The sequence below is a fragment of the Bos indicus genome, chromosome 5, assembly GCF_029378745.1.
Source record: "Bos indicus isolate NIAB-ARS_2022 breed Sahiwal x Tharparkar chromosome 5, NIAB-ARS_B.indTharparkar_mat_pri_1.0, whole genome shotgun sequence".
Taxonomy (NCBI): domain Eukaryota; kingdom Metazoa; phylum Chordata; class Mammalia; order Artiodactyla; family Bovidae; genus Bos; species Bos indicus.
In genome coordinates, this window is record NC_091764.1 from 107,391,783 (window position 1) to 107,405,924 (window position 14,142).

The 14,142-nt window shown below is 44.8% G+C and overlaps 1 protein-coding gene across 4 annotated transcripts in view; it reads right to left on the reverse strand.

Moving 5' to 3' along the window:
• Window positions 1–13,666, reverse strand: part of TULP3 (TUB like protein 3) — a 30,020-nt gene extending 16,354 nt beyond the window's left edge. The window contains exons 1-3 of one of the 4 annotated variants that reach the window (XM_070790292.1): window positions 13,557–13,659; window positions 4,739–4,828; window positions 1,349–1,400 (exon numbers count right to left, since the gene is read on the reverse strand). In XM_070790292.1, coding sequence (XP_070646393.1) covers window positions 1,349–1,400; window positions 4,739–4,828; window positions 13,557–13,597 — 183 coding nt within the window. In that variant the 5' untranslated portion in view covers window positions 13,598–13,659. Of the gene's footprint in view, window positions 1–1,348; window positions 1,401–4,738; window positions 4,829–13,511 lie in introns of all 4 variants that reach the window. The other 3 variants (XM_070790293.1, XM_019961694.2, XM_019961693.2) reach the window with 3 other exon arrangements.
• Between the last annotated feature and the right edge of the window lie 476 nt (window positions 13,667–14,142).

The following is a 14,142-nucleotide window of genomic DNA, read 5'->3' on the forward strand; positions in this document are numbered from 1 at the left end:
TCCAAAATCACTGCTAACAGTGACTGCAACCATGCAATTAAAAGACACTTGCTTCTTGGAAGAATAGTTATGACAAACCTAGGCAGCATATTGAAAAACAGAGACATTACTTTGCCAACAAAGGTCCATATAGTCAAAGCTATGGTTTTTCCAGTAGTCATGCATGGATGTGACAGTTGAACCATAAAGAAAGCTGAGCGCCGAAGAACTGATGCTTTTGAACTGTGGTGATGGAGAAGACTCTTGAGAGTCCCTTGGACTGCAAGGAGATCCAACCAGTCCATCCTAAAGATCAGTCCTGAATATTCATTGGAAGGACTGATGCTGAAGCTGAAACTCCAATACTTTGGCCACCTGATGCGAAGAGCTGACTCATTGGAAAAGAACTTGATGCTGGGAAAGATTGAAGGCAGGAGGAGAAGGGGACAACAGAGGATGAGATGGGTGGATGGCATCACCAACTCGAAGGACATGAGTTTGAGCAAGCTCCAGGAGATGGTGTAGGACAGGGCAGGTTGGCACGCTGCAGTCCATGGGGTGGCAAAGAGTCGGACATGCCTGAGCGACTGAACAACAGAAAGTCCCATTATGAGGTCCAAAAGCAACATAAAGGAGCAAGACAGCACTTGGAAGTGTTTTTAGTCACCTGTCACTCCAGACACTGACGGCTAATGACCCCATGTCGGCAGACTGGATGGACCTAAAGAATTTCCTGAATTAGAAAACACTCCTATGAAAATAACACATGTTGGGTATAAGATTCTAGGCTGACTAATCAGGACTCTCACAGTACGTGACAACAGAGAACTGCATTTATCTCTTCCATCATTCCAGTATTTAATGAAGGACTACAATGGGCCCAGCCCCAGGCCAGGACCTTCTGATGGAAAGGTCATCATTAACAGACTTCTTGGTTCCTGTTCTCATGGAGCTTAGTCTGATGGAGGAAATGAACATAAGTCAAATCACTGCAAATAATAACATGTAACTGAAAAGTGAGACCAATACTGTGAGAAAGTATTCTGTAGGCAGCAGAAGCTTTTAAGAAGCACAGTACCACTTTCAGATTTGCATTTTAAGATAAAGAAAAAATCTTGTAGTTACATGAAATTACAGTGCAGAGAGATATTTGGGCAGCAGTTTCATATTACTACACAGAAATACAGCGTTAACATTTTTCTAATTCTTATGACAGATGCCAAGGAATCTTTAGTGACTATAAGTCCAAGGCCAGTTTTAATGCTGATGTCCTCAAGCGCTTTGGCCTTGCTGTAGCCACAGTCAGGCCCATTGGCTTCCTGGTCAGGATAAGCTGTCCACATCTTTCAGAAGAGGAGACTCTGCTCACCTGGTTATCCAGTTTCAGCTGCCTGAGCTTCATGGTCTCATCTTCAAAGGCACTGTTAAAAAAAAATGAAAGCACTCAAAGAGAAAATCCTCTTAAACCACATCAGTCTTGTCATGTCCGTGTAGCGAGCTACTCCTTTGGGCCATTTGGAGCCAGTTAAGGCTACCTCCGGGAAGCACCAGTCTCCACAGGCTGCCCACACTGACTGCAGGAGGACCGGCCACGCTTCATGCCACACAGTCCAGGGGACTGACGAGACTGGATACCCACAGGATGAGAAAAGGCAGAACACGGACCCCCGCGCACGCCAGCATTTTTTTCTCTTTAAAATCATGTACTGAGTATTCATTATATTCCAGACACAGTGTTAAGTACTTTAAATGTATTCTTTTATTTATTCCTCAAAACAGTCCTATGAATTAAGTACTGTCATTTTTCACACTTTGAAGATCAAGGAAACAGAGCTGAAGAGCCACGCCTAGGGTTAAATAACAGAAAGACACTAATCCTGGTCTCTTTCCAGAGTCTAAATTACATCTAAAATCAAATATATTCTACTTCTGTTTTTCTTTTCTTTTCATTTTTAATTTTTATTGGAATATAATTGATTTATAATGTGCTAGTTTCAGGTATATAGCAAAGTGATCAGTTAATACATACACTCTTTTTTTTTTTAATTCTTTTCCCATATAGATCTACTTCTTTTTTGGAGATAGTTCTAAGAGATAGGTAGTATATAGCATCTTACTAAAATCACTGACTTCAAGATCTAGCAAATCATGTAACTTCCTTTTCAATAAAAGAGTAAAACACTATTCAGTCATTACAAGAGACTACAAATGTGGATGGACAAGATTTAATACTATTAGGAGACAAATTTGTTTCACTGAAGGAAGTCAACAAAATGGAATCAAATTACTGTCTCAATTAAAAAACCAAACCCTTCTGTCTGTCTTTAAACTCTTTCTGAAAGTCTTTTCTATTTTTGACAATTTCCTAACTTAAGATTTTGTGACTCAGTATTCTTAGAAACGAAGTATAAAACAAGGCAGAAGTGGTTCTCAATTATTTCTATTGTTAAGTTTTTACTAGGAGCTTCTTGCCAAAAAAAAAAAACTATAAATATGATGTCTTTATTTAAGAAGACATGCTCCACAGCTACAAAGGGAAGCAGGGCTTTTCCCGCACTTTGGGTAAATGCACAAAAGCATCTCTCTATGGCTGAATGGCTAACTAGGACATTCCCACACTGTGGAAGGGTTTATAAATTTTAATAATGCACAGCAACCTGGAATTTGTGCACCATCTCCAAGACTCCTCCTGCCCACTAACTGTAAGCAGATTTAATAAGCCCTGAGATACAGACAAGGAGGTGTGCTGATTCTCTGACAGTCCCCTCTATTTAAATTCCTATGTAACCTTTACATTTGGAGAAGGAAATGGCAGCCCACTCCAGTACTCTTGCCTGGAAAATCCCATGGATGGAGGAGCCTGGTAGGCTACCGTCCATGGGGTCACAAAGAGTTGGACATGACTGAGCGACTTCTCTCCTTCTTCTTAACCTTTCCATCTGATGTGAACATCCAAGTCATTGGAAAAGTCCCTGATGCTGGGAAAGATTTCAGGCAGAAGAGGAGGACATCAGAGGACAAGACGGCTGGATGGCATCATGGATGCAATGAACATGAACTTGGGCAAATTTCAGATGGTGAGGGACAGAGCGGCCTGGTGTGCTGCAGTCCAAAGAGGCTGCAAAGAATCAGGCACTACGGGGAGACTGAACAACAACCACCACCTTTACATTTAAGAATAACAACACTAAGTGTTTAATCATCTCATTTTTTCCCTAGCTTAAAAGAGACACAAATAGACAAAAATAAGAGATATGGTACACTCTTCACCTTGACTTTGTGGGCCCCTATCTAGGTATGCTCCTGATTTCCTGTCTTTAATCCTCATTCACATATTTTTAAATCAAGCTTTATGTATACAGTGCAAGAATATTATGAGTATTCAGTGAAAATTAGTATACACTTGAAAAAGTCCTATATAAAACAAATAAGACAAAAAATAAACTCACTGTTACAGACTAGTATTTTCAACAACTACTGCTATGAAACTGCTTTTCCTCCATCTCACTGGTCCCTCTTCACTAAACCAGAATTGTGAGCATGGGGAAAAAAATCATTCTATCTCAGCACTTCCCTGGTTGTCCAGTGGTTAAGAATCTGCCTTGCAACGCAGGGGACAAAGGTTTGGTCCCCGATGGGGAACTAAGACCCCACATGCTTCAGGGCTCCTGAGCCCACGCACCACAACGAGAGAGTCCTTGAACCGCAACAAAAGCTCCCGTGGGCCACAACTAAGACCTGACACGGCTAAACAAACAAGTGTTTTTAAACGCTCTAAAACCATCTTATTCCCCATAAAATACTAAAACCTTTCCAATGATGCCAGATTCTGAAATACAACTAAAATCCTCAAACATTTCTCTTATGGCCTCTAACAGTGAAGAAGACAGGTGTGTCTTTAATGCCTTATCTCAACACCACTAATTCCTTTCATCAAGCCTGGGCAAGATGGCCAATTTAAATAAACAGTGTGGTATATTCAAAGCATTCTGACCTGAACAGAAGAGGCACTAAAAAGATGTTATATAATTGTAACATTTAGATCCCTTCTGTACTTCAAAAGTTACACTTTCTCTGAGCTCTAGTTTTAAATTATAACTTAGCAGAAATAATTAAGATTTTTATACACTTATAATAACTCTGAACTAGGATTTCTGGTCAAACTGTATTATGATCTTACTAAACTTGCATTCGTTGCTTTAATATTCTCTTTTCTTCATTTCAAACCAAGTTGTTGAATAGCAAGCCTAAACAAGCCTGGTTAGCAAATCTACACAAAACAAAACGAAGTTCTACAGAACAGAGGGAGAATCATTAACTCAGAGGGAAAGTTAACACCAGAGAACTGTTAACTCAGAGGGAGCTATCTGTTCAAGGTCAGAAAGTGGATGAGTGGACGAGCTCGAGTTCAGCCTCAGCCCCACAGCACCTGCCTCAGCGTGCAGACTGCACCTTCCCCACAAATATTCAAATGGTCAGCAGAGAGTCTGGGATTTCATTATTATGGCATTTCAACAAGTCTGCCAAGAAGCTTTTCAGTCAGAATGTCAGTTCATGGGTATTTTTAGGCAGCAGAATTTCCAAGCCAGTGAATGGATTTTGAAGATGCCCATGGGAGCAGTTGATCACAGGTTATAAATACTATTGGAAAAGGGTCATCAGATTTCATCGTGTCTGAACTGATCATGGCGTCAAGTACTTGGGTCAACAGCTATTACTAAAAGCATTTTTCTCTAAGTCAACTGACAAGTAGATTCACCTTGTCCAAATCCCAAATGTCAATACTGGAGGCGTAGTTTCACATGCAGTGAGACCCAAGAGTACATCTGGCTGGAACAAAACACTGCTTCTGTGAGAAGGCACAAAGATCAAATTAGAAAGGCCAGAAAAGACTCCACAGAAACCTACCCTGCCTCACGCAGGAGAACTGTTAATATTCCGGGCTCAGCGGTTTGTTACTTGAGTGACTGCCACAATCTGGGACTAACTTAATTGAGGCAAGGGAACGAAAACCCATTTCCTAAGAGGCCCATTTAGAAAAGACAATCAGAGAGAAGGGAGAACTGCCTGGGGAGAGAGAGGCAGTGAGAAGGGAAACTTGGCAGCTGATGAGAGGATTCATTTGGCCCCAGAGAACACAGTGAAGAAAACTGCTTCAGATGAAGAAGCCCTCTCTCTCATTCTGCATGTCACACACGACGAAGGCTTTAAAAAGCATTCTTTTTAGTGAGCCCAACAGAAAAGTTATTTAAAACGAATGACTTTATGCAGAAGTTAAACTATCCGTTTATTCCTCACAGATTTTAAAAAGGACACAACTGAGAATTCAAGTTCACTTCACCTCCTGCTGGGCTGTCCTCTTCTCAGGGGTTTCAGTTTCTCTCTGGTAATGTCATTTCCTTCTCTCTCATGTAAAGATCAAAGTACATTGTTCTGGACGTCCCCGGTGGTCCAGAGGTTAAGAACCCGCCTGTCAATGCAGGGACGAAGATTTGATCCCCGGTCTGGGAAGACAGCACGCGGGGCAACTACTGAGCCTGCGCTCTGGAGCCCAGACTCCACAATGAGAAGCCACGGCAATGGCAAACACGCACGGCAACTGGAGAGTAGCCCCCGCTCGCGGCAACTAGAGAAAGCTCCTAAGCAGCCAGGAAGACGCAGCACAGCCAAAAATCAAAGTGGCAAAGAGCAAGTACATTCTTTTGCCTTAGGACACCAACTAAATCCTTCCACTCCCATTCCACTGGATGGAATCAGTACTCATTAGTACTTTGCTAGGATGTCTGATTTCTTCAACCTTGCTCTAAAAATAATCAGAATGTAATCAGTAGCAGCTGTTACCGGTTATGTGCATAAATGGCATCCAGAAATATCTGGAATGGATATCTTAATAGTAAGTGAGAAGAAGAAGAGAGGAGATTAGAAGTCAAAAGCCCAGTTTTAAGTCTAGATTTCACTTCTGACCACCTCATTTACCTGCCACGCACCTTGGCTGTACTGCACCTTTTCTGAGCCTTAATCTCCCCACCTATAACATGAAGACAGTGTCAGAAGCCCTGATTTCTGCAGAGCTGTGAAGCTCAGAAGACATCACGTATGTGAAAGCTCTCTGTACTCTGCAAGGATACGCAAATGTAAGTCATCATCATGGATTCCTTTATCTTGACAGATCTTCCCTCTCTGAAAGCACAGCTCACCAGCCTTCCTCAGTCAAAACATCTCCCTCTGCTTTGCTTCTGGCTTATGTGATGTATCAAATTCTCATAAGAAAATTACACTGAATTTCAATAGGAAAACAAATCAATCCTCTATAAACTTGCTTCATTCTAAAACTGAAAATCGAATTTATGGACTTTTCCTCCAGCAAATCTAAGAAGCAATGATTTATTTTTCAAGAAGCGTGTCTGAAAATTATTTTTCAGACAAGTCTTATTTTCTATACGTTAATTATCACACAGAAAAAAAGCTTGAAGCAACCACTATAGCTCATATTCTAAAAATATATCTTGCCCATGATCAAGGTAGGTATCAGTGTTTAGACAATCGCCAGTCACTCAGTCGTGTCTGACTCTTTGCGACCCCATGAATCACAGCACGCCAGGCCTCCCTGTCCATCACCAACTCCTGGAGTTCACCCAGACTCACGTCCATTGAGTCAGTGATGCCATCCAGCCATCTCATTCTCTGTCATCCCCTTCTCCTCCTGCCCCCAATCCTTCCCAGCATCAGAGTCTTTTCCAATGAGTCAACTCTTCACATGAGGTGGCCAAAGTACTGGAGTTTCAACTTTAGCATCATTCCTTCCAATGAACGCCCAGGACTGGTCTCCTTTAGGGTGGACTGGTTGGATCTCCTTGCAGTCCAAGGGACTCTCAAGAGTCTTCTCCAACACCACAGTTCAAAAGCATCAATTCTTCAGTGCTCAGCTTTCTTCACAGGCCAACTCTCATATCCATACAGAACCACAGGAAAAACCACAGCCTTGACTAGACGGACCTTTGTTGGCAAAGTAATATCTCTGCTTTTGAATATGCTATCTAGGTTGGTCATAACTTTCCTTCCAAGGAGTAAGCATCTTGTAATTTCATGGCTGTAGTCACCATCTGCAGTGATGGAGCCCCCAAAAAATAAAGTCTGACACTGTTTCCCCATCTATTTCCCATGAAGTGATGGGACCAGATGTCATGATCTTAGTTTTCTGAATGTTGAGCTTTAAGCCAACGTTTTCACTCTCCACTTTCACTTTCATCAAGAGGCTTTTTAGTTCCTCTTCACTTTCTGCCCTAAGGGTAGTGTCATCTGCATATCTGAGGTTATTGATATTTCTCTCGGCAATCTTGATTCCAGCTTGTGCTTCTTCCAGCCCAGTGTTTCTCATAATGTACTCTGCATAGAAGTTAAATAAGCAGGGTGACAATATACAGCCTTGACGTACTCCTTTTCCTATTTGGAACCAGTCTGTTGTTCCATGTCCAGTTCTAACTGTTGCTTCCTGACCTGCATACAAATTTCTCAAGAGGCAGGTCAGGTGGTCTGGTATTCCCATCTCTTTCAGAATTTTCCAGTTTATTGTGATCCACACAGTCAAAGGCTTTGGTATAGTCAATAAAGCAGAAATAGATGTTTTTCTGGAACTCTCTTGGTTTTTCAACAATCCAGCAGATGTTGGCAATTTGATCTCTGGTTCCTCTGCCTTTCCTAAAACCAGCTTGAACATCTGGAAGTTCACGGTTCATGTATTGCCGAAGCCTGGCTTGGAGAATTTTGAGCATTACTTTACTAGTGTGTGAGATGAGTGCAATTGTGTGGTAGTTTGAGCATTCTTTGGCATTGCCTTTCTTTGGGATTGGAATGAAAACTGACCTTTTCCAGTCCTGTGGCCATTGCTGAGTTTTCCAAATTTGCTGACATTGTGCAGCACTTAGACAGCATCATCTTTCAGGATTTGAAATAGCTCAACTGGAATTCCATCACCTCCACTAGCTTTGTTCATAGTGATGCTTTCTAAGGCCCACTTGACTTCACATTCCAGCATGTCTGGCTTAGGTGAATGATCACACCATCGTGATTATCTGGGTCGTGAAGCTCTTTTTTGTACAGTTCTTCTGTGTATTCTTCCCATCTCTTAATATCTTCTGCTTCTGTTAGGTCCATACCATTTCTGTCCTTTATTGACCCCATCTTTGCATGAAATGTTCCCTTCAATGAAACTAAGCCATACCGTGTGGGGCCACCCAAGACGGGCGGGTCATGGTGGAGAGGTCTGACAGAATGTGGTCCACTGGAGAAGGGAATGCTGAACCACTTCAGTATTCTTGCCTTAAGAATCCCATGAACAGTATGAAAAGGCAAAATGATAGGATACTGAAAGCGGAACTCCCCAGGTTGGTCAGATCAGATCAGATCAGATCAGTCGCTAGTTGTGTCCAACTCTTTGTGACCCCATGAATTGCAGCACGCCAGGCCTCCCTGTCCATCACCAACTCCCGGAGTTCACCCAGACTCACGTCCATCGAGTCAGTGATGCCATCCAGCCATCTCATCCTCTGTCGTCCCCTTCTCCTCCTGCCCCCAATCCCTCCCAGCATCAGAGTCTTTTCCAATGTGTCAACTCTTCACATGAGGTGGCCAAAGTACTGGAGTTTCAGCTTTAGCATCATTCCTTCCAAAGAAATCCCAGGGCTGATCTCCTTCAGAATGGACTGGTTGGATCTCCTTGCAGTCCAAGGGACTCTCAAGAGTCTTCTCCAACACCACAGTTCAAAAGCATCAATTCTTCGGTGCTCAGCCTTCTTCACAGTCCAACTCTCACATCCATACATGACCACAAGAAAAACCATAGCCTTGACTAGACGAACCCCAGGTCGGTAGGTGCCCAATATGCTACAGGAGATCAGTGGAGAAATAACTCCAGAAGGAATGAAGGGAAGGAACCAAAGCAAAAACAATACCCAGTTGTGGATGTGACTGGTGATAGAAGCAAAGTCCGATGCTGTAAAGAGCAATATTGCATAGGAACCTGGAATGTTAGGTCCATGAATCAAGGCAAATTGGAAGTCGTCAAACAGGAGATGGCAAGAGTGAACATCGACATTCTAGGAATCAGCGAACTAAAATAGACTGGAATGGGTGAATTTAACTCAGATGACCATTATATCTACTACTGTGGGCAGGAATCCCTTAGAAGAAATGGAGTAGCCATCATGGTCAACAAGAGTCTGAAATGCAGTACTTCGATGCAATCTCAAAAACAACAGAATGATCTCTGTTCGTTTCCAAGACAAACCATTCAATATCACGGTGATCCAAGCCTATGCCCCAACCAGTAACGCTAAAGAAGCTGAAGTTGAACGGTTCTATGAAGACCTACAAGACCTTTTAGAACTAACACCCCCAAAAGATGTCCTTTTCATTATAGGGGACTGGAATGCAAAAGTAGGAAGTCAAAAAACACCTGGAGTAACAGGCAAATTTGGCCTTGGAATACGGAATGAATCAGGGCAAAGGCTAATAGAGTTTTGCCAAGAGAACACACTGGTCATAGCAAATACCCTCTTCCAACAACACAAGAGAAGACTCTACACATGGACATCACCAGATGGTCAATACCAAAATCAGATTGATTATATTCTTTGCAGCCAAAGATGGAGAAGCTCTATACAGTCAGCAAAAACCAGACCGGGAGCTGACTGTGGCTCAGATCATGAATTCCTTATTGCCAAATTCAGACTTAAATTGAAGAAAGTAGGGAAAACCACTAGACCATTCAGGTATGACCTAAATCAAATCCCTTAGGATTATACACTGGAAGTGACAAATAGATTAAAGGGACTAGATCTGATAGACAGATTGCCTGATGAACTATGGACGAAGGTTAGTGACATTGTACGAAAGACAGGGATCAAAACCATCCCCATGGAAAAGAAATGCAAATAAGCAAAATGGCTGTCTGGGGAGGCCTTACAAATAGCTGTGAAAAGAAGAGAAGCGAAAAGTAATGGAGAAAAGGAAAGATATTCCCATCTGAATGCAGAGTTCCAAAGAATAGCAAGGAGAGGTAAGAAAGCCTTCCTCAGCGATCAATGCAAAGAAATAGAGGAAAACAACAGAATAGGAAAGACGAGAGATCTCTTCAAGAGAATTAGACTATCGTATCCCACCCTAAAACTAAAATCATCATATTTTAAGAACAGTAAATGAGGGACTTCCTTGGTGGTCCAGGGTTAAGACGGTGCTTCCAACGAAGGCATGGGTTCAATCACTGGTCAGGGAACTAAGATCCCATATTCTGCATGGTTCAACCAAAAATTAAAAAAAAAGAAAATTTAAGTAGCAGAAAAAAAAATCCAAACTTTTTAAAGGTAGCACAAACAAACAAAAAAATCCAACATGCCATAAATTCAAGACGGTATTTTTCAATGTATGGGTCACAGAATGATTCCCGGATATTTGTTAAGAGCTAACATACTTGTGCCTCAGCTGAGTTCTGTCAAATCAGAATCACGGAAATCAGCACGTGACAAGCAATGTGAAAATTCTGACATACTCACTTGTTTACAAAAATAAAACATAAAGAATAGGAAAGGAAAAGATGAGATTACTTAATACACAGAAAATCTTTAGAAGATCCCCCTAAGAAACCTACCAATGAGCAAACTGTGACATGAGAGACAATGAGAAGACATACTTTTCAGAGAATACAGTTTTGTACCTTTCAAAATTTGTTACTGAAATATGTTATTTTATTAATTCGGTATAAATCATTAAGGGAATCCAAAGAAACCCTGTTATTCCAGAGGAGAAAACTCAAGCCAGACAAGTAGCTGAGGGGCTCCAGGTGGCACTGAGAGGCAGTGAGGAAGCTGGGACTGGAGTCAGGAACCCAGTGGGAGCCTCCAGCACTCGCCCCACCTCAGTGCCTGGTGGCAAAGCAGAAAGGACCACCTGATAAACACTAGGGCACTACTCTCATCACCTTCAGAACAGGGGCCTCCCAGAGGTCCCAGTGACCCCTATGGTACAATCCCTTTATTCCAGAGATCATTCCTGCTAACCATGAGTGCTGTCACAGCAGTCCTAAGGCAAAGGGTCAGCGATGACAATCCTCATTATCAAGACTCATGACAAGTACTGAGAGTCAACAAAGACAGCACATCCACCAGCACGTGGACAGGGTGTCTCTTCTCAAGCATCAGTGGAGTCAAGCTCTAACCAAGCCAGGACAATGCTGTAGGCCTTACTAAGCACAAGAACGTCTGGTGAGGCAGCACAGACTTAATACAAAGAGCATCTTCCTAAGGAACTGGCTCAGAGGAAATAAAGGAAAGCAGACCACAGGAAGTCTCAGTTTGAAAGAAGCCTTAGCAATTTCACTGTTAACTGTACTCAACATACCTAAGGGAATTATCAAGGCCCCTTCCAAGGCCTCAGACCCAGGTTCAATCCCTGGGTGAGGGAGATCCCCTGGAGAAGGGAATGGCAACCCACTCCAATATTCTTGCCTGGGAAATCCACGGACAGAGGAGCCTGGTGGGCTATAGTTAATGAGGTCGCAAAGAGTTGGACGTGACTGAGAAACACACACACACACACACACCCACACACCCACACCCACACACACACACACGTCCAGTCGTCAAATCCTCTAACTTAGAGGAAGACAGCTTCCACTCTTCCTCTGAGCAACTCAAGCACACTTTCCCTCTTGGTAAGAAGAGATGTTAACTTTTTCTTTCAGTGGACACAAAGGCAGGGGAAACAGCACAATTTCCACAGGAAAGAATAAGACAAGCTGGAAATGAAAACTATTCCAAAGAATGTCTGAGTCTCTTTGCTTGGAAAGGAAATGTATTACAGGGGTTATTCTTGCTTTCATGAAGTCTTCATATTTGGAGAAATACATGCACGATGGATGTCAGAAGGATTTTACTATAGCTCTTGATAATGTCCAGATACACCGTAGTCTTGCATTAGTTAATCTAAGCATATTCAAGCACTGGGGAAGTCTGTTTACCAACAATTAGCTCATCTGATGAAACATCTGAAAAAGAGAGAAGGTGAAAGAGGACAGCAAGCCTGGCCAAGACATAACCCCCAGCCACCACCACTGGCTGCATTTCTGAAAAAAAACCACGGCATGTGGACAAACCAGAGACCAGGACTTCCGTAGTCGGCTCTGGGTCACCAGGTCGCACCACGCGGAGCAGCCTCTCCCACCATATCTTCGATCCTGTATCAGGAACACAGAGCCAGGAAGGCTCAGGTTCCAAGCACTGGCCAAGCACTGCTGTCATCTCCAGGGGAATCTACAACACAAGCGCCTAACTCAGCCAAGGGGCTGAGAGTGCTGTTTCTAATTCCATCTCCAGTTTCCACTAAATAGTTCAGATACAGGAAAAATGTTCCGTGTATTTGCTCATAATTTTTCTACTTTGTTGAAAATAACTCTGGGGAAACGGTCTCATCACTCAAAAGAAGAATAAGGAAAAAAAAGTCACACGAAACTTTAAAAAGTCAGATGCTATCCTTCACACTGAAAAGTACTCATACCGAAAACTCTATCCATGTATCTCATCAAAAACATCCAAAACATACAACGTGAAGCCAAAAAAAGCAAGAGACATTCATTCCACTCCCCTCTCGGCAACAAGTCAGTTAACCAATGACAGAACATACGGCAGGAGAAACATTTGGTGACTCACACATTCCTCTTTGAAGTCAATTTTCAGATTAAAGAGCTGGTTTCTCTGGGAAGACAAAGAGGAACAAACTTGACAATTATCCCTTGAAACTTCAGGTCCAAAGAATTAAAAACCATTTTGCCTCTTGGTCTCTCAAAGTCAATTCCATTTCTTTTTCCCCAAAATCATGAGTCACACCAAACATCTGGTAGCCGGGAAATTTACTGCCTTAAATCCGTTCACTTAAGATTGACCGGATAGCCATGGCAGAGCGAGCACCACCCGAATTCAACGGATGATGCTGAATTTTAACTGGATGTCCGCCTTGCGCGTCCATATTTATACTTGTAAATGTCGGTTCTTCTCTCGACTTAAGAAACCAAAAAGCAGTGAACCAACTTCACAGAGCGTTGCTCTCACGTAAATAAAACCCGATGAAACAGAAAAACGGGTGTTGTCGGCACCAACGCCTCTCGGGCGACCAGCTTTTGAGTGGTTTCAGCTGCTGACCCAGGGCAGGGTCGGCCCGGCTCCGGACGCACGCCAGGAGGTACAGGGCAGCAGGCGGGCGCGGGCCCAGGCGAAGCCACCCCGCCTGCGCCTGGCCCGGCCTGCGCTGACTACCCGGAGAGCCCGCCCTGGGCCGGGATGCCGCCGCCCCCTCAACTGCTGGCCCCCAGAGCCACCCTGCACCCCCGGCCCAGGCCGAGCACCCCCTGGCTGACGCGTTCTGACGAGGCCGGACCGACCCCGCGGGTCCCGGCGCGACTGGACACGAGCTGGCCCTCGGCGTGGGGGCCCCGCGCCCCCCGGCCCACCCGCCCCCCACTCCCCTCGGCGCCCAGCCCAGACCTCCACGGCCCTCTTGGGTCTCCGCCCGCCGCCATCGCTCCTGACCTGTCCCCGCGGGGGCCCGGGCGACGGAGCGACGACTCCATCCTGCAGCCCCGCGAGCGCCGACCGCGTCCACACCCGCGGCAGCTCCTGGCCAGCCTGGCGCAGCCGCCCCGCCCCGCAACCGCACCCCACACTGTCACCACCGCCCATTGGTCCGCGCGCCCGCCGCTCCGCGCCAATTGGCCACCGCACGCCCGACGCTCCGCGCCTATTGGTCCGCGCGCCCGCCGCTCCCACCGCCCCCGCGTGTGGGTTTCTAGGGGCGGCGACGCCGCTGGAGGGTTGCTAAGGGCGGGTTGCTATGCGCCGCTGGGCTGGAGCCGAGGTCCACACCCCAGTTGCGGCCTGGCGCCCCGGCTGCCCGCGCTCCCCTGCGGTCAGTACTCAGAGACCACCCAGGGCGCTTCCTGGGGGGCCGCCCTTCCGACCCCGAGACATTCCCGGAACCACACTTGCCAACCCAGCAGTCCTTCCCATCCATGAGCGGCCGCGCCCCCTACCCGCAGGACGCCTTCTGCCTGCCCTAGTCCTGCCCAGACTTAGGGCGTCCACGAACTTGCTTTGCACGCTTGCCTGACGGTCTTTT